The 24,915-nt window shown below is 43.3% G+C and overlaps 7 protein-coding genes across 7 annotated transcripts; 3 read left to right on the top strand and 4 right to left on the bottom strand.

Annotated features, from left to right (window-relative positions):
* Positions 1-141: 141 nt before the first annotated feature.
* Positions 142-3,274, bottom strand: EAE97_006564 (uncharacterized protein; the record flags this gene model as incomplete). The annotated part of the gene is made up of 6 exons (XM_038877077.1): positions 142-180; positions 230-764; positions 1,128-1,494; positions 1,545-2,850; positions 2,953-3,213; positions 3,266-3,274. 6 exons carry the CDS (start codon positions 3,272-3,274, stop codon positions 142-144), a joined length of 2,517 nt encoding a protein of 838 aa, XP_038732009.1.
* A 132-nt stretch (positions 3,275-3,406) lies between these two features.
* EAE97_006563 (uncharacterized protein) lies at positions 3,407-4,586 on the top strand (the record flags this gene model as incomplete). Its single annotated transcript, XM_038877076.1, has 2 exons — positions 3,407-4,083; positions 4,151-4,586. The coding sequence occupies 2 exons, from the start codon at positions 3,407-3,409 to the stop codon at positions 4,584-4,586; spliced, it is 1,113 nt and encodes a 370-aa protein (XP_038732008.1).
* Positions 4,587-5,942: 1,356 nt separating this feature from the next.
* On the bottom strand, positions 5,943-7,155 carry EAE97_006562 (uncharacterized protein; the record flags this gene model as incomplete). Its single annotated transcript, XM_038877075.1, has 2 exons — positions 5,943-7,006; positions 7,071-7,155. The coding sequence occupies 2 exons, from the start codon at positions 7,153-7,155 to the stop codon at positions 5,943-5,945; spliced, it is 1,149 nt and encodes a 382-aa protein (XP_038732007.1).
* A 915-nt stretch (positions 7,156-8,070) lies between these two features.
* On the bottom strand, positions 8,071-15,796 carry EAE97_006561 (uncharacterized protein; the record flags this gene model as incomplete). Its single annotated transcript, XM_038877074.1, has 8 exons — positions 8,071-8,563; positions 8,588-9,451; positions 9,555-12,933; positions 12,964-14,495; positions 14,571-14,653; positions 14,709-15,156; positions 15,216-15,360; positions 15,400-15,796. The coding sequence occupies 8 exons, from the start codon at positions 15,794-15,796 to the stop codon at positions 8,071-8,073; spliced, it is 7,341 nt and encodes a 2,446-aa protein (XP_038732006.1).
* Positions 15,797-17,051: 1,255 nt separating this feature from the next.
* Positions 17,052-18,029, top strand: EAE97_006560 (uncharacterized protein; the record flags this gene model as incomplete). Its single annotated transcript, XM_038877073.1, has 4 exons — positions 17,052-17,162; positions 17,227-17,383; positions 17,450-17,839; positions 17,899-18,029. The coding sequence occupies 4 exons, from the start codon at positions 17,052-17,054 to the stop codon at positions 18,027-18,029; spliced, it is 789 nt and encodes a 262-aa protein (XP_038732005.1).
* Positions 18,030-19,620: 1,591 nt separating this feature from the next.
* Positions 19,621-21,715, top strand: EAE97_006559 (uncharacterized protein; the record flags this gene model as incomplete). Its single annotated transcript, XM_038877072.1, has 8 exons — positions 19,621-19,813; positions 19,875-19,919; positions 19,984-20,070; positions 20,122-20,244; positions 20,343-20,746; positions 20,801-20,969; positions 21,036-21,434; positions 21,549-21,715. The coding sequence occupies 8 exons, from the start codon at positions 19,621-19,623 to the stop codon at positions 21,713-21,715; spliced, it is 1,587 nt and encodes a 528-aa protein (XP_038732004.1).
* Positions 21,716-22,826: 1,111 nt separating this feature from the next.
* EAE97_006558 (uncharacterized protein) lies at positions 22,827-23,765 on the bottom strand (the record flags this gene model as incomplete). The annotated part of the gene is made up of 3 exons (XM_038877071.1): positions 22,827-22,998; positions 23,071-23,187; positions 23,284-23,765. 3 exons carry the CDS (start codon positions 23,763-23,765, stop codon positions 22,827-22,829), a joined length of 771 nt encoding a protein of 256 aa, XP_038732003.1.
* Positions 23,766-24,915: the final 1,150 nt, after the last annotated feature.

The following is a 24,915-nucleotide window of genomic DNA, read 5'->3' as shown; positions in this document are numbered from 1 at the left end:
TAAGACTTACCTTCCCAAATTTAGATTCGCGGGCCGAGTGTACTCTATAATCTACTAGAACTTGATGGGTAGATATATTTCTGGTGATGGAAGTACTCACTTGGATCAAAGTTCTTATGTTGAGTACTGATATATTTTGGTCTAGAGTTTATAGTTATATCCTTCCATCCGATCGGCAGGCTAATGTACAGTTAGCCGTCCGCAGACATCTGATGAGAAGGAAACCTACTGTTGTCACATCATATTCAGTATCATAAATCCATCTTTCCAGCTGGTATTGAATCATCACCGGAGGGTTATCGAGTGCGGCAGTAAAATTGTTGTTATACTCTAGATTAGCTACTGGCTCGCAATCCGTAGTGGTTAGCGAGTCAGTAAGTGCTTTTTCATTCTTGTTATCTCTTGTATAGTTCTGGTCAACCGAACATTGAGTTTTATTTTCAGATACTGTGTTCAGCTGTAAAGTATCATCGGATCTGGCGATGTTTGCAGCGATAGATGAGGTCGAAGTTGGTAGGTCGCCCTCGAATTTCCAATCGGTTTCCCCCCTGGAATTGGTGCGATAAGATTGCCATTGCTTTCTATCCTCACTCCATTCCCATTCACTCCATGAAGTCACATTTGACTTTCGATGACCACCATTACGATTTGCATGGATCGGCACGACTTCCTCGGCTGGTTGGAATGGGCCGGAACGCACAAAAAGAGGATCTTGGGAAAAGCTCATCCGCAGTTTGCTTTTAGTACTGTTTTGAAGAGACATCCTATCAAATTCTTGGATACATTTAGTGGCGGAGGAAACATCCACAAATTCCACGAAACATATCGGACGCTGCTGCTTGGATCGAAAATGTAAACGTTCAAAGCCTCTCCGCTCAGAAAATATTGCCGTTAGTTCGTCCTGGGATGTATCCCTCGGAATATTTACCACGATAAGAGTATTAGAAGGGGGATTCTGACCCAGAGAATTGATCGTTGGGAAATGATGACGCTGGTTATCCTGATTTCTTCGTAGAATTCCGTCAAACAAGCCGCGACCAGTCAGTGTGATATTATCAGGAATGTTTCCGATGGTAGGCTAAGGAGAAAATAGGCTTTTATTATACTCTATTGATGAAGGATTGAACTGCTCAATTCCTGTTTGAGCTCCGAGGGTAACAGCAAACTTCGAAAGTAAACACAGATTCAGTCCACCTAGAGAGCCTGGTGATGATACAGAAACTGGATCGTTGATCGAAGCTAGAATTTGTTTAGCCTTATCTGCCACGCCACTATTATCTTTCTGGGAGTAATGAGCGACAATGCTATCCATCAATAGCACTGGGTTGGGCAAAGATAAGTCTTGCGCTCCAAAAGCGGAGCTAATTTGGTGGAATGTGTTCTGCAAAGGAACTACATAAGCCTCGCCAAGCGGATTTGATGCAACTACGTGGCCATAGACTTCCAGCGTCTCTTGATCCACGATTAGTGAGCCACAATCTCCATCAATGACACCTGGATATGTATTTTCAGCTAAAGTTTCGCCCCGAAAGCTTTCAACTCACAGCTACAATCAGATAAAATTACGTTCCACGCCTGACATAGATCTTCACCCGGTTTACCTCCAATGTAGGAGCTTCTATTAAGCATTACACCTTTTCTTGTTCCGCTCACGCCAGAGATCATGAACACTTTGACATCACTAGTTTTTGGTGCTGCCGCAAGTATCCCAAAAAACTTGGGATTTGTGGGATCATCCTCGGAAAAGAATGCGTTAGGTCGCTCATAGTATCCATCGTCAAACTCTATCAAGGCCCAGTCGAGGTATGCCGTCGTCGCATCTGTTTTGAACATTGAATCTGCCTTGTGGCCATTTATAGATTCACCAAAATCTTCATTCGGCTCGCGATCCATGGTTATTTTTGCATGTGATCCTCCGGATGACACTGATTCAGCGTCCGAAACACATTCGGCATTATCAAAGTCTTCGTAATTCACATCATCAATCCATGACCACTCTGGCTCACTATCATCGTAGTCATCTTCATCATACAGAACCTCTGCTTCGTTTGCCGTCATTGGTTGTTCTTCGCCCTGCTGATCCTTGAACAAATGATCCACAGTCAAACCATATAGCTTAAAGTCCATACTAATAAGCAGCCCTAGAGTCGAGGTACGATCACCATACTTTATCAATGATCCACACATTGTGAGAGACGAATGGTTCCTGGCAACCACTTGCTCCATTGCGGAATTTCGTAGGGTGGGCGAGTTTACCACCCTCCAGTAGACGACATTGAAAGGTACTACAATAGTAGCAGATACTTGTGGATGAGTCTTGCTAGGCGCCAATTGAAATTTGTCCCAAAAAGAAGGATTCTTCAGCTGATATTGTAGACGTATGTGCTTGCTGCCCAATAATGATCTTAGGTCATTGAAAATGGCTTTAGCGCAAAAAATTACGACCGAGGCAACTGCGTTTGCTGGAGTGCTTCCACATAAAAGTAACTCATAGTTGATCTTTGAAGTGTGTTTTCTTAGCTCCTTGTCAGTATCCACAGCCCACTTAAAAAAATCGACAAGTTGTGGATATCGCTCTCGGAATTCCGGTTTAATTGTTGCATGACGGTAGATATTCTGGTCTGTACGAGGTACCCTTTTTGGATCAGAATAATCTAAAGAGGCCACTGGGCTGTGCTGCACAGTGGGTATTGTAGTATTAGCGTGAACAGGATTCTGCGAGGTATTCGGGCTATTTTCCGGCGTGGATTTTCTCTGCAAAGTAGGAGATGCAATGACTGCCTGAAGAGGGTCCTGCGAGACACCCGGGAAGCTTTCTGGTGAGGGCGTCTGTATGATACGGCGGACAGCCTGGAAAGGGTTTTGTCAGTCATTATGACAGTTTTCCTGTGGGGGGCAAGGATGTCCTTCTCTTGGTTTACCACCTTCAGGTTGGCAATAGATTGTACTTACGTGTGATTGAACGTTTTGTGACTCAAGAGACTTTGGGGTGGCAGTCTTGCCGCTGGTAAATGGCAGTTGCCATACATTGTTGATATTGTTCAACGGCTGGTTCGTGTTTAAGATCTCTATTGAGCCGCGCTCAAGCAGAGTCTCAGATTTCATATTTTCAAACATAATTAAAGTGTATGAAGCTTCGAATTTGACTTGATATTGCCACTTTATTGGCGCGAGAACTGTTGAGATGAAAAGTTGATGAGAATTTGGAAGAGGCTGGTTCAAGAGGTTACATTGAGGCAGTGTTGAGAGGTAAGCTGAACAATACCCCCAGCATTTGTGGCTTGGACGGTGCCGAAGGACCTTCCAATCAATACAGTAGAACCTCGAAATGCTGTTGCAACTGTCAGACATATACATCAAGCTTTCGTTTCAAACTACATTCTTGAAGAATAATATATCTTCCAAAATGCGACCTGCCACTGTAAACGAAAAGAAGCTAATTGCGAAAGACCTTGTCGGCGCCGAAGAAAAGCTTCATTCATCCAGTACATACTTCCAAATCTACGACCGTTTGACGAGTCCCCAATATGCAACGGTCCAGGTTCATCCTTCTGCCTTGAATTCTCACGATGACATTCGAAGATTAGCCCTTGAATTGAGGGCAAATCCACAAAGCACACGCGAAGAATTTAGAGCTAAAGTATTTCCAAATAGTTCGACAGATCCAGAGCTTGTAATCGACCAGGAGCGTGCTATTAATGTCGCTGTGCAGATTATGTTGATGATCGATTGCACTGATAAAGATCGTCATTATGAAGGCTACGAGATAGGCGGCTTCCGGCCAGTCAGTTGGGATAGCTCAGAGCAGTTCGCCGATTTTGTTAAGAAAGTGTTTCCAATAGACGTTCACGATCAGGAGAAAGTTCGAACGGCATTGAAAGAGAAGAATGCGTTGAAATGTTGGAAATTAAGCAAGCGAGCACATATCAAATTCCTTCCAACAGACAACATAGCAGAGCATCTTCTATATGACCCCAGAGACAATGTCGTTCGTCTCTTCCGTCAAACGGCATTTCTAAAAGCTCATCTCCGACTTTCAGCCAGCCAACCTATCGAGCTTGGAATTACTCAAAGTCTCAAAGTGTGAGATTTATATTTTATCAATCTTGAAATCCCACTTCCATGAGCTCATCCTAACTTGAGTCTTTAGAGGGACATTACCACCGCAGCTGCTTCTGGAAACTTTACATTCCTTGCAATGTATACTGTTCCCTCCAGCTGATGAAAAGTCGTTTCGATTTCTGGAGAACATTATTCAAGATACAGAACCAAATTTTGACTCCGATTGTCTGCTTTACGAAGGATATAGCAGACCGGTACCGGAAAACTTTGAATATCATTACTGGGGTGATCGGCTTGCCGAGCTGAATTATCTTGTGACACATCCAAGGTCGAGTCATCGCATTGGTCAGTGGATACAAAGAAATGCTTCAGAGAGGAACGCCTTGTTTGTAGCAATTTTGTCCCTTGTTCTCTCGGCATTATTCGGTTTCTTGAGCGTTATTCTAGGAATATTTCAGGCATGGGTGGCATATATGTCTTGGAAAGCGCAGGTGAATGCTCCGCAAGCTTCGCAAGCTCCGTGATATGTTGATGTTGGGTGCGCAGGAGGACCTGCGAATTAACGAAAAATGCCTTTAAGACAACAAGACTTCGACATGTGGTTTCAAAAAAGAATTGATTTGGCAGTACTTTCTTGAAAGTGCTCGTGGACGAGAGCGAGCGCGATGAGGGGCTCAATGGAGCAAAAGGGGGTGACGGTGCGGAAGGCGCTAGGGTAATGATGATTGATAATCATGGCAACAGGGTGGAGAGGTTCAATCGGGGCAGATGAAATGAAGGACCTTATTGTTTGAAACGAGATGAAATGCTTGAATATTTTAATTCAGGATCGTACTCGATCGTGTCTGACCCATTCCACTAAGACCCATCTCGCTACCCCTTTTCCAGGCCCTCTGCCCCACATCTACTTTGCCAGAGAAGCTTGCTAGTGAATCGTGAAACTATAAATGCTCTAGCGAGCCATATAAGCAGGAATAAATAGGTAAAATGAACAGTTTTCGAAAATTGCCCAAACCGAGACCACGCAGCATGGAAGAGAGACGAGGGCTTTGCACCTCTAAAATACTAGCTTCTAGGTTACTCCAGTCCGGAAAAGCTTGATGAAACTATACCAGATGCGTATTGGTTCCAGGAGTCGATTAGACAAAATGGCGATACAGACTTCAGATTGAACACACATATATTGGCAAACTCACATATGGCTCTTATATATGTCCTCGCTCGGGTACTGTGTTTTGACAATACCCAACTTTGTGTTATGACTAACAAATATACTACATGCACTTGCTATTTGCACTCGTCTGCCGGTAAATTATTCGTGTTTATGGTGACTTGAATCAAATGCTCGTGCTGGCTGGTCAGGGGTTACTTTTTGGGCTGAGTTGATTTCTGGAGGGTAGATGAGGAGTAAATTAAGGTTGTTGTTTTGAAATTCGTGGATTTTTATGCTTCTTAAGACTTGATATAAGAATCGGGTATTTCATGGATGTAGTCTTGGATATAAGTTTTAGTGAGGGGATTATGTCGATTAAGCAATGGTCTGGCGATCAATGTACGCTAAGGTTTTAATGTATCGTTTCATGGCTTAGATCATGGAGCCAAATTGATTGTACACCAACAAGATTCGGCAAAATAATTCAGCCGCCTTGAGAAGGAGGTGATTGGGAGAAAATAATTGCTTCAGTCAAGTCTTGTAGATTTGAGGGGTATAAATACGAGTTGAAACTCCCCCTTCCCAACTACGACCTAACCATTACAGATTCTATGAAACCCGTTACTCAAAATCCAAAGCTATACATAACCCTAAATTCAATTGTCTAACCCATGATCCATGACCCATGACCCACGACCCTTAACACCGAAAAATCAGCCCACTCCAGTTAGCCTGCTTGCACGATTCTACTATCATCCTTGTCATCATCACCATTACACGTCTTTTTCGCTTTCGCATTCAAATCAGCGCCACTTGCTAATAGCAACTGAACTCCAACGTCGAAGCCTTTTTCAATAGCAATATGTAGAGCAGTCCAACCCATGTCATCATACGCATCAATGCCTTGCTCCCAATCTCTCTCGTCGTATTCCCACAAAAGCAACCGTAGAACGCCTTGATGCTGATTCATAGTAGCCCAATACAATGCCGATCGTCCCCGTCGGTCGACATCACTGATGCGAGCGCCGTGTGCAAGAAGTAGACTGACTACAGGTTCGTGCCCGTCTATTGAAGCATGAATTAAAGCTGTTCGCATGTCACTATCCTTCTCATTGCAGTCGATATTGTGCGAAATAAGGGTGCGGACTATCGGCTCATGACCTCGGCGAGCGGCGATGTGTAGCGGACTGAGCCATCCTTTGCTTTGCGCATCTGGTTTGGGTAATACTGAAGTGAGTCGATCTTTTGTCAAGCTCGATTGACTGGTATCGCTGCAATTGTGCGGTATCAAGGCCATGCCCGGATGAATGTGCGGTTCATGCCCAGAGCCTTTATGCTGTGCATGATCGGAGCGGGTGGGTGAAAATACACCTCCCAGGGCCCCATAGAAGTTGAAGGAGTCTGAGCTCATAGGGCTAGCCGATGGCGTCCTTGATGTTCTCAGATCAATGAAGTCTAAGTTCTGGTCGAAATTGGCTTGAAAGTCAGTCATCGGCGGTGTCGAAAACGAACTATGGCTGCCTGGTATTAAGCTGTCCATGAAACTGATATCTTCTAGCCCTTGAAAACCATTATTGGGTGTATCATTTGGGGAGCTGGCCGTCGAACTACCAGATGTTTGTGCAGAAGTGACTACCCTGGTGAGATACTCGGACGAATTTGTACCAAGGTTTGTGGAATCTTGAAGATTTGGGACTTCTAGCAGATCCGTTTCAGTAATCGAAGCAGAATCTCTAGTGGATACTGGCTGGCTGCTATCGTCAAGCGCAAATTTTGATGTCTTGCGCAACTCTGTTCTCCTGATTGGACCGCTGCCCACAGACTGTAGGTTGGTCAAGATGGTAATAGTACTCACGACGAAATTTGCGTTTGGCAATGCGATTCTGTGATCTGCGACGATGAACAGGGTCAATCTTCCATTCAATGTCCACCTCGACCATTGTTGCGATCCAAAAGAGAGTCAACTATATATTCATCCTAGGCCTCAAAAGAGGTTGTGACCTTAGGGAATCTCGGAACCAATATAGTGTTTGCTCACATTGAACGTTTTCCGAAGTTCATCGTTATCGGCCTTGCACCACATTTGCTGACGGGCAGGGGTGATCCTAAAGATAGGCATGCATGTAGGATTTCACCCTAGAAATCTCGGAGCTGGATTTAAGACGCTGTGCTGGGCCAGGACACCGGGTACACTATGGCTATTTGCCGCCCACGATTAATCCTCATTCTAATTGGATGTCGAAATTATTGGGAACCAGAAACGGTCGGTCGGATGGTACGAGCTATTTTATGTAGGAGAGTAGATACCACACAGGCCTGGCGTGATACGGGAGGAAAAAGTGGAGCTAGCTAGGTTTAGGCGGATGAAGATTCGAAAGACTAGCTGTTTAGCGATGACACAATATTAAAGTTTCTGGAGATATTCACACCCTTGATTATTTACAACGTATGCGTGTACTATGAGACAAGATGGAAACTCAAGCAAAAGAACTAGATCACATGACTTGACATTTGATACAGGTCAGTGCTTGCGGAGGTTGATGGCGTAAAGTCTGTTAAAAAGCAGTAGTTAGAGCTTTCGCTATTTTAATAATATAGACTGTAATGTTATTATTACTATAATGACCAAAAATTAAAGGGCAATAGAGCAAATTATAGATATCTAGTAAAAGTATTATAAATTATTTTTATCTTTAATGAAATTATCAGAATTATCAAAATTATCAAAATTAATAATTCTCGGATGATAACATCTTATCAGCCTCTATGTGTCTCGAGTGTGTGTACCTTATCGCCGGTTTTGTTGCCGCTTTAAATGTAGAATGTCACTTGATGAAACAGTGCAGGAAAAGACTCTAAAATTTACTAAAGTAGAAGCGCCAGGTAGAAATTGCTAGGAATACAAAAGTGTCAACAACGTGTATCTGGCTATGGGAGCTTTGACACGAGTTTCTCGCACAGTGCAATAAGTGAACTGGCATTAGTAATGCAAGTGTCGTTAGTTCGGCCCCAAGCTCAATACGAATCCAATTCCGTAGCTCGACTGCTGCGAGCGAATCCAATCCATATGATATCAGGGGTTTGGCCTTTTCCATCTCGGTTTCCAGCCGTAAGATCTTGGTAAATTGCGTTGCGATCACCTCCACACATACTTTGGCTAGGGCTGCCTTGTCAGCTCCTGATTTGCGCATCATCCGAAACGCTTCTATTGTCTCATCGCCCTGGCTACTTCCGCCATCTTTATTGCCACCTGCTGCACTTTGGAAAAGATACCCAAATCTTCCTTCGTACGAGAGATCTGAATCTTCGGGCAGTGGAAACCCAATACCAGCAATCAGTTGTGTATTGCTACTTGCATTAATCGGGGCTTACTCGTCTTGCTGCAAGATGAAATAGCTCAATATCTTCCGCAATGTATTTTCAGTTACTGGCGTCCACTGTCTCTTGTTGAAACGAGAATCGAAACCCTCCTGCTCGGCCACGTAGCCAACGTCCTCTATGAGGCCGAGATCAACAGAATTTGCCCGAAGACCAAGCGTTTCACGATACTGGGCAAATGCATCCAGAAATGTGTTTCCTGCAGCATAATTGGCCTGCCCCTTGTTTCCAACAATACCGGAGATACTAGAGAGCAAAGTGAAGAAGTCCAGTGGCTCTTTTTGTTCTTGAGAAACATGATGCAGATTCCATGTTCCATTGAATTCGGCGTGAAGAGCCGTGTGATAATCATCTAGTGTCATGGTTTCAAATGGTTTGTCTCTGAGTATCATAGCCCCTTGAATGATTCCGGCAATTCGTGGTGATGCCTCCTTGAAGACGTTACTCATAAAACTTATGCTCGCAGCGTCGCCCTTGGCATCTACAACTTCGCATCCATATGCAAGGCAGTTTTTGACAATCTTCTGTGACGCAACATCGCTAATGCCACTTCTACTACAAGCGATGATATGCTTAGCTCCATGCCGCGCCATATGAATGGCCAGGGAGCCACACAAGCCCTTCAAGCCACCAACGATGAGATAGGAAGCATCAGGTCTAAGGTTGAGTTTGCGTGTTGCTGGCCTAATAGGCACCTGCGAATCTAACCCTTTATCGGAGATAACAACTTTCCCTATGTGTCGACCGCTACGAATGTAGGCTAGTGCTGCTGAAATGTCGCTGAATCCAAAGATAGTGACCGGGTGAATGGACTTCACATGGCCACCATGAACCAACTCGAAAATCTGGTCTAGCAATCTAAATAGAGCGGCACAAAAATCAGAACCTGATTGACCGAAAATCACATCTTACAGAAATAGGGGTAAAGGAAGTTCGGAGGGGAGAGGGGGGGGATGTATACCTTGAAATTAATGGATCTACGATATTTTCTGTGTAAGAAAAGTCCATCGCTCTGTATGAGCAGTTGCGATCGAACGGCTCCATAGATAAAGTGTTACGGTCAACGATGTCTTTCTTTCCAATCTCAACCATAGTTCCACCATCGGCGCAGATTCGCCACGAGGCATCGAGCAATTCTCCAGCTAGGGAGTTGATAATGACATCGACCCCCCGACCATTGGTTGCATGCATTATCTGCTTAGCAAACTTCGTGTTACGTGAGGAAAACATACGCGACGGTGGAATGCCGTGGTTTTTGGTTAGAAATTGGTGCTTTTCCTCTGTGCCAACTGTAACATAAATCTCGGCCTTCTTGTATCGGGCTAATTGAATGCATGCAGTCCCAACACCACCAGATGTCGAATGGATCAGAACAGACTGTCCTTCTCTCAGATTGGCAATGTCGTAGAGAGAGTAGATTGAGCACAAGTACACTGAAGGTATAGTTGCAGCATCCTCAAAGCTCATTGAATCTGGTATGATGTGAGCTCGTCCGACGCCCATTTGGAGACGATTTGCATAACTGCCCCCATTCAAGAAGCAGACGCGGTCTCCAACTTTAAACTTTGTCACACCGAGTCCAAGGCGCTTTACGATACCAGCTCCTTCATATCCAGTGGTGTACTCGTTCTCTGGAACAATCCCCATTGTCACAGCTACGTCCTTGAAGTTTACTCCCACAGCCATCACTTCCACTTCAATCTTTCCCGAATCTACTGGCACCTCTCCAACGGCAGTTTCACACCATGTCAGACTCTGGAAAGTTCCAAGACGCTCAGCTCTCAACTGAACGGCTGCTTCCGTTTCGTGTAAATTCCTGAGTGCAGGCTCTGCGCCTTCAACCTCGGCTCTCTTGAACTCATTCACCTGAAGATCTGGAACAATTCTTTGCACATACAAAGTCCCGTTACGTTCTACGAACTCTGTCTCAATGACGGTCTTCGAGTCTGAATGTTCAATTTCGAGCGAATTGAGAACCGCATCGATGGCATAGTTGGTGGCAGGACCGGTGCTCGACCACACGTCTAGAACGCTAAGCTTAGCGCTAGGATCCTCTCTACGAGCCGCGCGGAATAAACCATGAACGATAGCATTGTTTGGGTCTGTCACCTTGTATTGTGCACCTTTGGTGACCCAGAGTAGATGGTTACCAGAATTGATAAGCATCTTAAGGCCTTCCCACTGAGTTGCGTTGATTTGGGTCAACACTGGGTTATGAAGCTCATCTAGAACCAATACCACTGTTCCTGTTGCAGCAACATTGTCCGGTGAGTATTTCGTCTCTGTGATTTTCCACCCAGATACTTCTAACACAGCTTTGAGCGAGGGATCCAGAGATGGAGGAGTCTCCGAAAGCCGCACGACAGATAAGTTCCTAGGTTGCGAGGTGGTTTTGGCTTGATTAGTGTTTAATGACCATGCCGGACTGCCATTATCGATCTGCAGAACAGAAGTGATCCCCTTCACTTCCATCGCTTCTTGTATCGCTATAGAGTTTGAAAATCGTTTTGTAACACCCGCAACGGACTGGAGTAGCTTTTCTTTGAGCTCGTGGACTTCATCGAGTGTTATCGTTTCGGTCATAATAGGGATTTCAGAGTCTCTCACAGTGACTTTAGAAGACTCATTCACTGTCCATGGTGTTTCAGGAGACTTTATTGACGACGGTGATGCAGCCTTCTCATCAAGAGGAGGGGTGGTCACAGAGCTATTACTTGATTGCAAGTCACTCTCTTGCACTACAAGCGCAAATCCTTTCTCGGATAAATGAGGCTTGATATAGTCGAGACTATCATTTAAGCTCTGGTCCATTACCGGGTTCTTTGCAATTTTGAAAATCACAAGGTCGTAAATCGCATCTTGTGGCAAATCCAAGGCATCTTTAGTGGGATTTACTAGGAAGAATGATGAATTGCTCTTTGCCTTGTACTTGTTCTGGATAGAGACGAGACCTTTCGCATCTCCAGAAGCAAAGTCGTACTGCAGATAAGCCGATCTTGATAACGGATCTTCAGACTCAAACCAAATAGATCTCGTCTCACTATGGTTGAGGCTGATCTCAAGAATCCTCAAAGTAGGCCGCTTGTGCGCAATCAGGTTTGTAACCGAATCAAGTTGAGTCTCGGAATTTCCAGCATCCAGGCTACCCAACTTTTCCTGGGAAAAGAAAGTGATATCTGGCTTCCAAGAAATGCAATCAAATACATGTGGATCCGTTTTTATTCCCGTATCCAACTTAGCGAAGCGAAGTGCAGTCATCTGCATGAGGAGAGCACCAGTGTCTGGATGATAGACTGAACAATTAGCAAAATAGCTCTTAGCTTCTTCCAGACGACCACGGCCAGAATATTCCGAGGAAGCGAGCGAAAGACCCTCCTGGAGACCAACAGGCACACTGTTGATAATCAGGTCATCTATTATGGAAAGCACCAGGACAGCATTTACTGAGCTGCGTTCTCCTGCCCATAGAGCAGGTGAGATTTTTGGGAAGCATCCATCAAGAGCTGCGGGATGGATTGGATAATAAGACTGCGGCGACCATTTTGAAGCTGGTTCTGCCAACGATACTTGTGCACGAGATTGTCGTTGACCACTGCTAGACTCGACTTTGAGTAGCTTCTGGAAACTGGGACCGAAGCCATAGCCGGCTTCCGCCTGAGCCTTATACCAGACCTTGCCAGAAGCTGGGTATTGCAGGGGTGTGTTATCAGACTCTGCCAAGTTCTCATCAACAGGGTCTTGTACGCGAATCAAACCTGAGCAATGTTCCATCAGAAGATCTCCGGTTGTTGAAGAAATGCGAAATTCTTGCCAATCTTTACTACCATACTGTTGAGTCAGTGATAAAAGTATGGCGGAGTCTTTATCATCTTCTAGAACTAAAGCTTTGTCGAAGCGGATATTTCTCAATCGATAGCATAGCTCATTGGGCGAACTAATGACTAGATCCTCGGTCGCGGTGGCACGTGTCTTTTGGTACAATGCTTCTACAACCATTGCTATGTATCCAGCACCAGGCATCAAGACGTCTGAACCCATCTTGTGATCTTTCAGCCATGGAACATCAGTCAGGCTCAGAAGCTTTCGCCAGGTTGGTGACTTCCACGTGATCCCGATGACTTTGCTTCCAAGTAAATCGTGATTCACGAATTGCTTGAACCTCCAATCTTTATTCGATGCATTTTCATGCCAGTACTTTACGGAGTGATTCCAGGTGTAATTTGGAAGATCAATCAAAGTTTTAGCATTAGTATACTGATTCACACTTCTCAAGCTAATGTCATGGCCCGCGACGAATAGACGACCTGCCAGATCGAAAATAGCTTTATCCGCAGCTTGACCTCGAGCCTATGAAGGACTGTACGAAATACCGTCACTGTTAGGTAGTGCTTTTAAAATCTGCGAGATAGGGCCAGCAAATGCCCCCGACGGACCAATTTTGATCAAATAGTTTGGAGCTTTCTCGTCCGAAAGCATCTCATTGAGAGCCTTATCAAATCGTACCGGTGATACCATGTTTGTTTTCCAATACAATGCGTCGGTAGTAGTAGTCTGCTTCAGCCCGGTGACTGAAGAAAACATCGATACACCTGATGATCCACCAAGGGAAGCGAAGCCCGATTTCAAAAGCTTCTCATACTCTTCACCAATCACTCCCATAAGCTCAGAGTGGTAGGCAAGATCGACTTGGAGAAGTCTAGCGAAATGACCGTTGGCTTTCAATTGTTCAGCCAGCTTTTCGAGCGCCTCGCGTTTTCCGGACAGGGTCGAACTGCTGGGACTGTTGAAACAAGCGATCCAAGCTTTTCCGGCATAATTTTCTAAGAATGGCAACAGTCTTTCTGTTCCTAGACCCGCCACCAACATACCAACATCACTCTCAACTTCGTTCTTTCGATTCACAGCAGCCCGACCTCTGCAGTAGGCTACCTTGATAGCAGTGGCTTGGTCGAGAAAACCTGCTGCGTATGCGGCCGCAATCTCTCCAGATGAGTGACCAACAACGCTTTGAGGTTTGATACCCCACTTTTGAAGAACGTCAATGATACATAGTTGAAGTGCTGTGACCAGAGGCTGTGAAAATTCTGGTTGACGAAAGTGTTCGGCGCTGCGAACTTTGGTTAACTCATGTATCAATAACCAAGTTGAAGGCTGTGGAAGACTCTGTAGAGCGTCGTCAAGGTTGTTGAGTATATTTCTTGTCCAGGGAAAGAATTGCAGTAAGTCCTTCCCCATTTGAGGGCACTGGGCACCCTGACCAGTGAACACAAACCCGATCCTTAGGGCCTCTGGATTCTTCTTTCCAGGAACAAAATCCTTTTCGTCAATTTCTGTGCTTCGTGTTGTAATGTAGGCCCGCTGCCACAATTTTGTCCTTCTCTCAGAGAGAGTATATGCGAGATCCTCAAGATTGACCTTGACACGAGGGTTGATTAAGTGATTGCTCAATGCCTTGATATTAGCCTTGAGCGAAGCATTATCATTTGCCGAGACAACCAGTGTATACGGATACTCTGAGTCATCTTCATTCAAAGTAAGCTCGTCAGTATCAGACAGATGTGAACTGATGTGATGCGGGCCATCTGGAAATTTGGGCTGTTCCAGAATCACGTGCGCATTGGAGCCTCCATATCCAAACGAATTGACACTTGCTCGGCGAATAGAACTTTCAGGCCATGGGATTGAAGTACGAGTAGCCTTCACTTCAAGACCAGCAAAATCAACTACAGCCGCATTATTGTTAGCGATGGAAATTGCAATAAACACCATATTTGGGCTGTGCTTACTCTTTGGACTAGGTTTTATAAAAGTTGGATTTCCTGGGATGATTCCGTTTTCGATGGCCATGACGGCATTCATGATGCCTGAAATACCGGCTGATAGCTCAGCATGTCCTAAGTTACTTTTGATCTTGAATATAATTCAGTGAGCGTTCATGGTTAACAATCCTGTAAAAAGGGTTTGACAGGTCACTTACCGAGCCGATGATGAGTGGCTTATCTGCTGAGCGCGTCGCACTAAATGCTGAAGCGGCACCTTCACTTCAGTGGGATCTCTAGCCTGTACAAAGCGCATTAATTAAACCGTTTTGTTTACACTTTGTGGTCAATCATACCTGCGTTCCGGTGCCATGCCATTCGAGATATGCTGTATCATTCAAATTGGTAATACCTGCATCAGCATACGCTGCTCTAATAGCAGCAGACTGGGCTTCGGCGCTAGGACTAGCAATACCTGGCGTTTTTCCATCGCTATTGGTAGCAGAACCTCGAATCACAGCTCTAATGGGGTCCCTGTCGCGAATCGCATCGGAGAGTCTTTTCACGATAATTCTGCTAACGGCTTCAGCCTTTACGTATCCATCAGCGTCGATATCGAATGTATGACATAGCCCAGTAGGTGAATGTGCATTTCCGACCGCTCCAAGATCCATTACATGCTCAGGATTCAAATAGAGATTGCTCGTTGCGATGATAGCAGCATTGATCTCTCGAGACTGTAGATATCGGCATGCTACATGAAGACCCACAAGACTACCAGAACAAGCGGTATCGATAGTCATACTGTCAAGCGTAAAGTGTCAGTCTTAAGGGTACAGTACAATGCAAATCAATATTCTTACCTCGGTCCCTTGATATTCAAGAAATGACTTAGTCTGTTAGCCATTATAGCACGCCCAACTCCAACAGTAATGCTTGCCGGCCTATCTTCAGGATCTCTATTTTGCATATCGCCATAATCCGAAGTACTTAGTATTTTCATTTTCACTTTCACGTGGACAGTAGCTCAAGAACATGCTTACTTACCTGATGCATATGAACCAACGAAACACCCGACAGGTGCCCCATCAAGACTTTCTAGTGGGATACCAGCATTTTCGAGTCCTTCAAAGACAACTTCAAGCATCTGACGCTGGTTTGGATCCATTGAGATGGCCTCGCTCTTCGAGATCTCAAATAATGAAGCGTCAAAATCCGCCGGGTCAATATCTTCGAGAAACATACCACCACATGGTCTCATAGTGCGTGGTTTCTGAGACCCATCCCAATGTCCCTCAATATTAAATGTTGATTTAGGAACCTTGTTCGAGGCAATGTCTCCTCTCTCGAGAAACTCCCAGAGTTTCTTTGGTGTAGTATTACCTCCTGGGAGGCGACATGCGAAGCCAATGATGGCAACTGGCTCTTGAGAATGTTGAGACATTGTGAATTTGATATGAGTTTTATCGTATATAGATTGATATAAGTATTTGAAGAAGGGAGATGATCATGAATTGATTGTTCTGATATCCCAGCATCTTATATAGAAGGGAAGAAGGTAACTACGGGAAACATTCTAGTCATTCTCTGTCTAAAAACCTAATCACTATACTCCTCAAAACTCGAAACATCCAGACTTGAAATCTCATCATATTACGAATATCCATTATCTCCGTCCATAGTAAGATCGTAACCTTCAGCCAACATCTCTGTGTTCTCACTGACTCCCAGATTTTGGCTCCGATTTTCACGCAAGACATAAGTCACGAGAATTTGTGATTTAGAATTTGTCCTAAGATTACAATGCAGATCAACAATTATCATACCAAGCACGTGCTCGCTTGTGTCAATCCATGATGACCTTGCATATAGGAAACTGCAGGTAAGGGGCACAGAGCGCTTGCGACCTCCGTTGTTTACCCAGAGCCATATCTTCTGCGATCTGGCATAGCCCACTGTTCCTAGCCCTGCATAGACTACAAAATTATCTTCAGCAAACGATTTGAACCCCGCGATAATTAGTGAATGCACGGTACTTCAGCGGGTCAAGGGATTCATACCCCTCTATCTTTGCAATAAACCCTACAGCTGCATGTCAGATACCCTGGATCACGAAATACATGTTGAAGAAACCGTTAAACGACCACGCCACATCTTCAACCTCATTGCACCATCTCTTAAACGTATGCTAACAGCTTCTTTGGACATTGAATAAGGCCGATTGACGTTGCTATTGCTTGAGTCTTGATAAAAGTCCCAGCAAATTTAGGCAGCTTTTCGGTTGGAAAATGAAGATAGTTTTAGATAGGTTGATTAAGCAAATGCAATGCATTGAGATAAGAACTAGAGCTGCACGAGGTGAGATTTAAGGGAGAGCCCCTTCTTGTTGCAGTAGAGCAGAGAAGAGTGAGACGCACATTGGTCGACTGCGTTTGCACGGATTTTTCCATGTTTTAGGGATCAGCATTATTGCAGAAGAAATGTACCTTTTACTTCTATTCGTAGACTTCTATTAGATAGATAGTCAAGGCCAGGCTTTCATACGCGATCTTCTGTTCGGTTGTCTTTTACGTACTATATTTCCTCATCATACACTTATTGCCAATTCTGTCACTTCATCCAATCTCTATTACATTACAATATTCAACGTCTTCGAATCAAGTTACCATTGTAGCTTCTCAGAAGATACGTGTTGAGATATGGCTCTGCTGGCGATCAAAGTTGAATACAAGACGATAGATGGCATTACCCTACGAGGATTGTTGCACCCTACGGGTGTGAAATCACCTGCCATTATCATGACACATGGAGTAAGTACTTTGCAAACTAGCATTCAATGATTTATCTCTGTTCTTGCTACTAACAGCAGTTTAGTTCAACTGTGTCAAAGAAATGCTCTTGCCAGAGATAGCTCGAAGATTCCAGGGTATAGGTTATAACGCATTGATCTATGATCCTCGAAGTATCGGAGACAGTGACAGACTTCCTAGAAATCAGATTAGCCCATTACAACAAGCCAAAGATTTATCAGGTTAGTAAAGTAATTCCAAAAAGAAGCTTTTCCTGTGCAGTTCTTGGCTTACGATTTGTTATATAGACATTATAACACACATCTCACCATTGCCAGACGTTGACTCACGTCGAATCATACTTTGGGGTATGTCCTTTGGAGCGACTGTAAGCGCTTGCACAGCAGCTGTGGATAGGCGAGTTAAGGCACTCGTGATGGTGTGTCCCATTTTTAGCTTCTATCAGCCAGAGAAGCGAGAAACTGTTTTTGCACAACTCATCAGGGATCGAAAACCGCAACTGCGAGGTAATGAAGCATTCACATTACCTCCATTTAATAGCAAAGGAGAAAATCCAATGGGGTTTTGGGGATCAGGGGGGGCCGGCGGAATGGAAGCATACAGCTTCATGTCCGCAGTCATCGATCACGGTGCCCCCAATTTTGCGATCGTATCACTCTACAAACATACCAGAAACTGTTTATATTCCGTCCCAAGGTACTACTAGACATGTTTCAAGCGTCAACTCTAATGATAGTGCCCGAATTAGACGATATTTCGTCGCCCGAAGAACAGATTGAAGCTTTTGGGCTCTTAGCAGGCCCAAAAACCCTGTATGTAACGAAGGAAAAAGGACATTTGACTGTTCTTAGTGGAGATAAGGGCTAGTTTGGATATACAAATCCGCACTGAATCCACTGAATATTCCGTGCTTTTTGAAAACGGATTTTGAATTTATATTTGGATATTAAATTGTGGATTTTATCGAATAATCCGTATTTCAATAAATTTAGTATATTTTGAAGTAGGAAGGGGATAGGTCACTCTAAAATGACACTAAGTAATTCACGTTTTTTAATAAATTTGTATAGGAAAATGAAAACGTGGATTGAAAACGAGAACTAGAAAAAGCAGGCCTCGTTGAATCCACTGAAATAATCCATTCTTTTTATAGGCTTTTATAGGCTTTAAAGTTTAAAGCTTTAGTATATAAAGCCTGAAGTTATAATGAATAAAACCTAAAGCTATAGGTTTATTTTGAATTAGAGTTTATAATTATATGTAAATTTAAATAAAGCTATCCCCACATTCGCTTATTTAGTTATTCAAATAGCAATAGTATATTGAAAATTCGAATTATCCTATTTAGTTTGTATATATACTATACACATACTCCATTTCTTTTCATTTTGATAAATTATTTAATAGATTTGATATATAAATTATAAAACTATAAATCAATAATTCACTCTTTTTGAAACGGATTACTACCACCGCGAAATCCGTAGTAACACAAAGAGCAGATTATTTCAGCGGATTCAACACGGATTTTGCAATCAAATGAGTTTTAAGTCTAAGGAAATCTTGAGTACCATAACAGAGTTCATCAAGACGGCTAGTGAGTTGAACGCATAAAGCACCGACGCGTTGTGAATTTGCACGAATGTCTGAAGAGAAATAAGTTTTGACTAGATGAGTTGGCTGGAATATTATACTCCTTCATTGCACTTTCAGGGAAACAAAAGCAATATAATTCTACTTGAAACGCTGTGCCATTCTAACCTCTCGAATATCTAGCTGAGCTATAGAGGATGTTTGGATAAATCGTCCTATGATTGTCAAAGTGACCATAAGCCAGGCTATCAGACTGGATGATGCCATGATTCTTCACAAGTAGTTCAACATTCAGGCTACTTCAATAGGTGTTGAAAATCTCACTATTCTAGTTAGATACAGAATGATAAAGCCTTGCATTCTCGGACTGCAATGAGGACTATTGGAGATCTTCCTTGTGACGGTGTATGTAACTTTGAATCATGATTCAAGAGCACTAGATAAGGATCCGTCAGCTAACAGACACTTGACCTTTCTCCAGGCTAAAACTAGGCAACTAAAGTTTATTAACCAAGGTGCATGAACGTTGGTCTATGCCGCAATTCACCCAGACGGAAAGGAACATGATCTTCGCAAGTATACTAGTGAGCACGAGTCTTACAACTAAACCTGCAATGTAGCCTTCAATACAGCTTACAATGCATAGACTGATACAAATCGCGTGCTCATATTTCGAGCGGAAACAAGGGATTAAAATGGGTGCATAGCGGTTGATATAATGCTGCAAGTAAGATTGCTAATGAACTCAAAAAGTGGTGGCATATTTGAAGCTAGCCTCTATCTAGATTTCATTCCGTTAAAATTGTAGATATTAAGCAATGTGAAATCCACAAAATTTCTTCACAACCCTCCGATTACTACCACGATGGCTGAAATCAAGCTCCTCGATATCATTTCAAGGTTGGGTGACTTTCTACGCAGCTCTGTGGATGGTTCCGAGACGAGAGTTTTGTTTGACTCAAATCTATGGAACATAAGGAACTATTTGACCCTGACACCTTTGTATCTTATCATTTCACTGTGGCTTGTCTACATTACTGGTCTTGCAGTATATCGATGTATGTAGCTTGAGGACCTGGCAGACCTTATTGGGCAATCTCGTTGACAGTTTTCTTGAAGTAACATTATCTCCCATTGCCAGGATACCGGGACCAAAGATAGCAGGTGAGGCTTTCCGACATCCCCAGCGATTATTGTAGACTAACGCTCCGATTTTCTCTGTCGCAAGCTGTGACATTTTGGTATGAGATCTATTACGATATTTGGCTTGGAGGGACATATTACCAAAAGATCGACGAGATGCATAAAAAATATGGTATATTTTCCATTCTACACACATTTCAATTGACTAATGTGGAAATCTCAGGGCCTATTGTGCGCACCAATCCTTACGAAGTTCACTTGAACGATCCATATTTTATAGATTCGGTCTTCCCTGGACCTGGGAGACAGACTGACAAGTACTTTTTTACTGGTAGAAGAACAGGAAGTAAGAATAAAAAAATGTTTCACTTAATTCGCTCGAAGTTTCATATCCACTTCCCAAGCTGACTGGTATGTATTCCATCACAGCTCAAAACTCTATAGTTGCAATAATCGATCATGATATGCACCGCAAAAGACGCAACAAAATCACCAATTTCTTTTCAAATGCTAGTATTCGAAGACTAGAGCCTGTCATGAAGGAATACATCAATACGCTTCTATCTAGAATGCAAGTTGCTGGGACGACGGAGCAAGTCTTACCAATGCATTTTTTGTTCCGGACTTGTACCAGCGATCTTATTACGCAGTATGCTTTTGGAGAATCTTTCCATTTTCCAGAGCAGGAAGACTTTTCCATGCCCTATATGGAATCTACCGATGTTTTCTTTAAACTCAATCATACTTTCTGTCACTTTCCCTGGGTTGGTACATTGCTCGCATCGGCACCACCTTGGGCTATCGAAACCTTTATCCCATCTCTAACCGAAATGTGGGATAAAGCGGCGGTGAGTTGTCCAATCATTGAAGACATTCTAGCATACTGATTTCAGGTATATCAGATGTGGATAGAGCGTGTCGATGAAGTTAGAAATTCTCCAAACCCTGAAAAAATCAAGACCACTATTTTTGAAGGCGTATTAAGTAGTAAACTTCCTGATGAGGAGAAGACCAATCTTAGGCTAGCCCATGAAGCTCAGTTAGTTGTATTTGCAGGAGAAGGTACAACGGGTATGTGTCAAAAATAGTTTATGAGAGAATCTTTGGATCTGGTGACTCTAGCTAACATCAACGCAGCGTATACGCTTCAGTCTGCTCTCTTTCAGCTACTCACCAATCCCAAGGAATTCAAGAAGGTCAAGGAGGAGATACTTGCGGCTATTCCAAACTCATATAGCCTTCCATCTTTCTCTGAGGTAGAAAGCCTGCAATACCTGAACGCAGTGATTCAAGAGACAATTCGTATTCGCCCCGGCGTTGTCTCACGCTTGCCACGAGTCTCTCCCAAGACTCCAACTTTGTACCATGACAAGAAGAATGACAAGGAGTATGTCATTCCAGCCGGTACTTCGATGAATATGACGCCTCAAATCGCACATATGAATGCAGATGTTTTTGAGGATCCATATGAGTTCCGTCCACAGAGGTGGATTGACAACCCGAGACTTGACAAAGCCTTTATTGGCTTTGCTCGAGGTACAAGGAACTGCATTGGGTGAGCCAAAATCTATGAATAATTGTTTTGTTCATATCATCTAACACGTGCATGTAAAAATAGGATGAATTTTGCACGTCTCTAAACGTCCCTAGTTCTTGCGACTATTATTCAGAAGTATGACATCTATCGCGGACAAGACGGACCGACGTTGGAATTGTTTGACACAATCCGTGAAAGAGACATTGACTTGAATCACGATTATATTATACTTTTTCCCGCCAAAGGTAGCCCAGGTCTACGAGTTAGGATAAGAAATTGATAACTCTCTCAATCATTTTGGGGGAGATCTGTTGGTGGATCTCAGAGGAGAATAAGAAGTGTGTATTTTGGTAGTAAGTTAGATAGTTTTTCTGGGACAGATCAAAATTTATTCATTCACTAGAGCAGAACAAACGTCCCCAAGACATTAATTAAAAGCCTGCATAAGATAGGCAAGATATTCATGATAACCCCAATAGTATGATTCTGAGCAAGCATGTAGTGGGGCGAAGTCCAGACAAGTTCATTGATTGATCTCAAAGATATGGCTATCAGTGGGTGTACGGATTGACGGGACATTACAAAAAAGGACTTGCGAATATCTCTCGATACAACGAATTGGATATCCTGGAAGTCGTTGCAATCATTAATTAAATTTGAAACAATAAAATTATGAGCTTTAATGTTAAACAATTGAAGAACCAATTTATTAGAAATTTCGAAAGTTGGGAAGTGTCCCATCAGCCCATGCGCCCACTGATGGGCTAGACTTACAGCATGTACGGTGCAAGCGAGTGATTTACCAATTTTTAAGATGACATGGTGATATGAAATGTGTCCTGCCTTAGCTTTTGCTGACTTGCGGCTCTTCATGTGTCAGCCATGTCTGTTTAGGTCACTTGGCACAGTTGCGCCTTTAGAGTAGTAATTGACAAGATGGGAACGTTCCAATTCTTCAAGAAGTGACATGTGTGGAGTTTAAATCCCTGACTGATCTTTCAAAGACATGTCTCGGCACGATATTTGCTCCTGACTGACCGATGAGCGGGGATTGACTTTACCTTTCAAGGGTCACTATGAAATCCAGAGCTGGTTTTGGATGTGGAATAGAGTATGCACCAGCATGTCGAAAATTGCCAAAGTATATAAGTTGCCTAGCATTTATAAATCACTTTTGAGAATAACATAATTTTCGTGTCCTTGGAATCGCACGCGAGGCAGGATGTGCTCAATATCAACAGAACGTGATACCGACAGCGATAATCTAGAAACTAAACTGTTCGAAACCGTCTGAAAGAGTATGAACATGGGATTTTTATTTTTTTGAAGTACACGTTTTCACTTCTATACTTAATGTAGCATATATCGTGAGAAGTACTAGAAGAATACCTCTACCAAGGGAGAACCTCGCCATCCCACTTGTATAACTTTCCTCCGTGGGTCTCTCTGGTACTCTCAGCTATAACCTTGTCCAATCCAGCAGCACATTCTGCAACTCCTAGAGGAGCTGCGTCGAACCCGAAGTGGTTAGCACCAATGTTTCCCAGGTCGGTTTGGACCCATCTGGATAGCATGTTAGCAGGATTCAAAGACGAAGATGATGCTCCACTACAGGAACCATGAGATGAAATTTACCCGGGATCAATGGGGAAAGTTATAAGAGTTGGCTCTTCACGATGAATAGCTTTTGTAAGCCAATGTACGGCAACTTTAGAAGGTGCGTAGACTGAATTCGGCATATCTAATTGGTTCCTGCAAAATGTCAATACATGTTATTCGCTTTGGTCACTTGTGATTATTCATGAAGAGGATGAATTACTAGATGAAAAATCGTTAGCCAAAAGTTACGATGGTGAGTTGAGATCTGGGAGTAAACTTACCGTGAGATATCCTGCGGAAGAACCAATAGAGATAAATTTTCCGAGTTTGGACTTCTTCAATAGAGGAAGTGTAGCTTGATACAGCCAAATAAATCCGTGTACGTTTGGAACAAAATGGCCTTGAATATCTTCGGCCTTTACTTCCGAAACTTTAGGCCAAACGTAGCAAACGCCAGCATTCGCAATCACAATATCGATATGATCAATACCCTGAGCTTCCAATTGCTTCACAGCCTCGAGTGCATCTGTGGAGACAGTAGCATCAACTTTGACCAGGATAAGGGACGAGCCTTCAGCCGTGGGCAAATCAGCGAGGGCTTTGGAGGAAGGGTGGTTTGGATCGCGGTTTGCCGCAATGACAGTATGGTTTGGCTTAGAAAGATAAAGTTCGAGAATCCCCTTGCCAATCTCTCTGTTGGCGCCAGAAATGAGAACAATAGTTGGTGCCATGATGACTTAGTATTGGATTGATAATTATGCAAGAGACCAAGTTGTAAGAAAGAAGCGATTGTCGATCTGATTGTTGATGCCAAATCGCAACTCAAAAAGTCAGAGAAGCATCTTTATATCGCACAAGCTTCCATAGTGGCAGCTTTGAATCAAGCGTTACAAATGCAAGCGGAACTAGAAATGTGTGGCATTACTCTGCATACTCTGGGTTACCGATGCCATCGCCTTGAGTGCTTGACTTCCGCAGCTTCATTGCCAATTCAGTCCAAGTAAGTGGTGATAAAAGCCATGATGACAAACACCATGAAGGAGGTCATATTGTAACGGGAAAGAATGTCAGGTACGGATCGACGGGATAAGCTTCATGCAAGGTCAGCAAGTTGCATATAAACGCTCGGTAACATGGGTTGGGGATTAACCGATTTCCCCACTATGTGCACGTCCCTACTACGTGCACGACTTTGGAAATATCAACATTATGGCTTCAAACATCGATGATATGCCTTTAGAGGCTCGTATAGAGCTTGCATTAGATCATTTGAAAGGGGTTCAAGCTCCTAAATACACCCAGACAGCTAATTTCTTCAAAATTGATCGATCCACGCTCTCCCGGCGGCATAGAGGTAAAACCACCTCGAGAAAACAGTTCCTCTCCGATACGAAACAAGCGCTTTCTAGTGATCAGGAGGAGGTTTTAATTGATCAAATCAACAAGCTGACACAGAGATCTATCCCTCCTACAAGCCGCATAGTCAGAAACCTTGCAGAAGAGATCCTAGGCAGAGAGGTGGGAAAGAACTGGACTAGCAATTTTGTCAAGAGGCATTCAACACGTCTTAAAAGTCGGTATCTCCGTTGCATTGATAATTTGCGTGTGAAAGCCGATAATGTTGCTATATTTGATTACTTTTATGATCTGGTTTGAGCTATTTTCTATTGTTGTTGATCTTTATTACCTAAAACGCTCTTGCTAATACCCCTCTTTTTTTAATTTAGTTGATAAAAGTGACCATAAAATACGATATACGGCCGAGAGATATATACAATTGGGACGAGAAGGGCTTTATGATCGGTATGGGGAGGACTATGAAGAGGATAATGAGTGCTAGCGCCTATAATAGAGGCAGAGTGACAAAAGCTAGGCAAGATG

Source organism: Botrytis byssoidea, assembly GCF_014898295.1.
Source record: "Botrytis byssoidea strain MUCL 94 chromosome Unknown BBYS_012, whole genome shotgun sequence".
In the NCBI taxonomy this organism is placed as follows: Eukaryota; Fungi; Ascomycota; class Leotiomycetes; order Helotiales; family Sclerotiniaceae; genus Botrytis; species Botrytis byssoidea.
The sequence above is the reverse complement of the archived record's forward strand: the minus strand, read 5'-3'. Positions and strand labels throughout refer to the sequence as shown.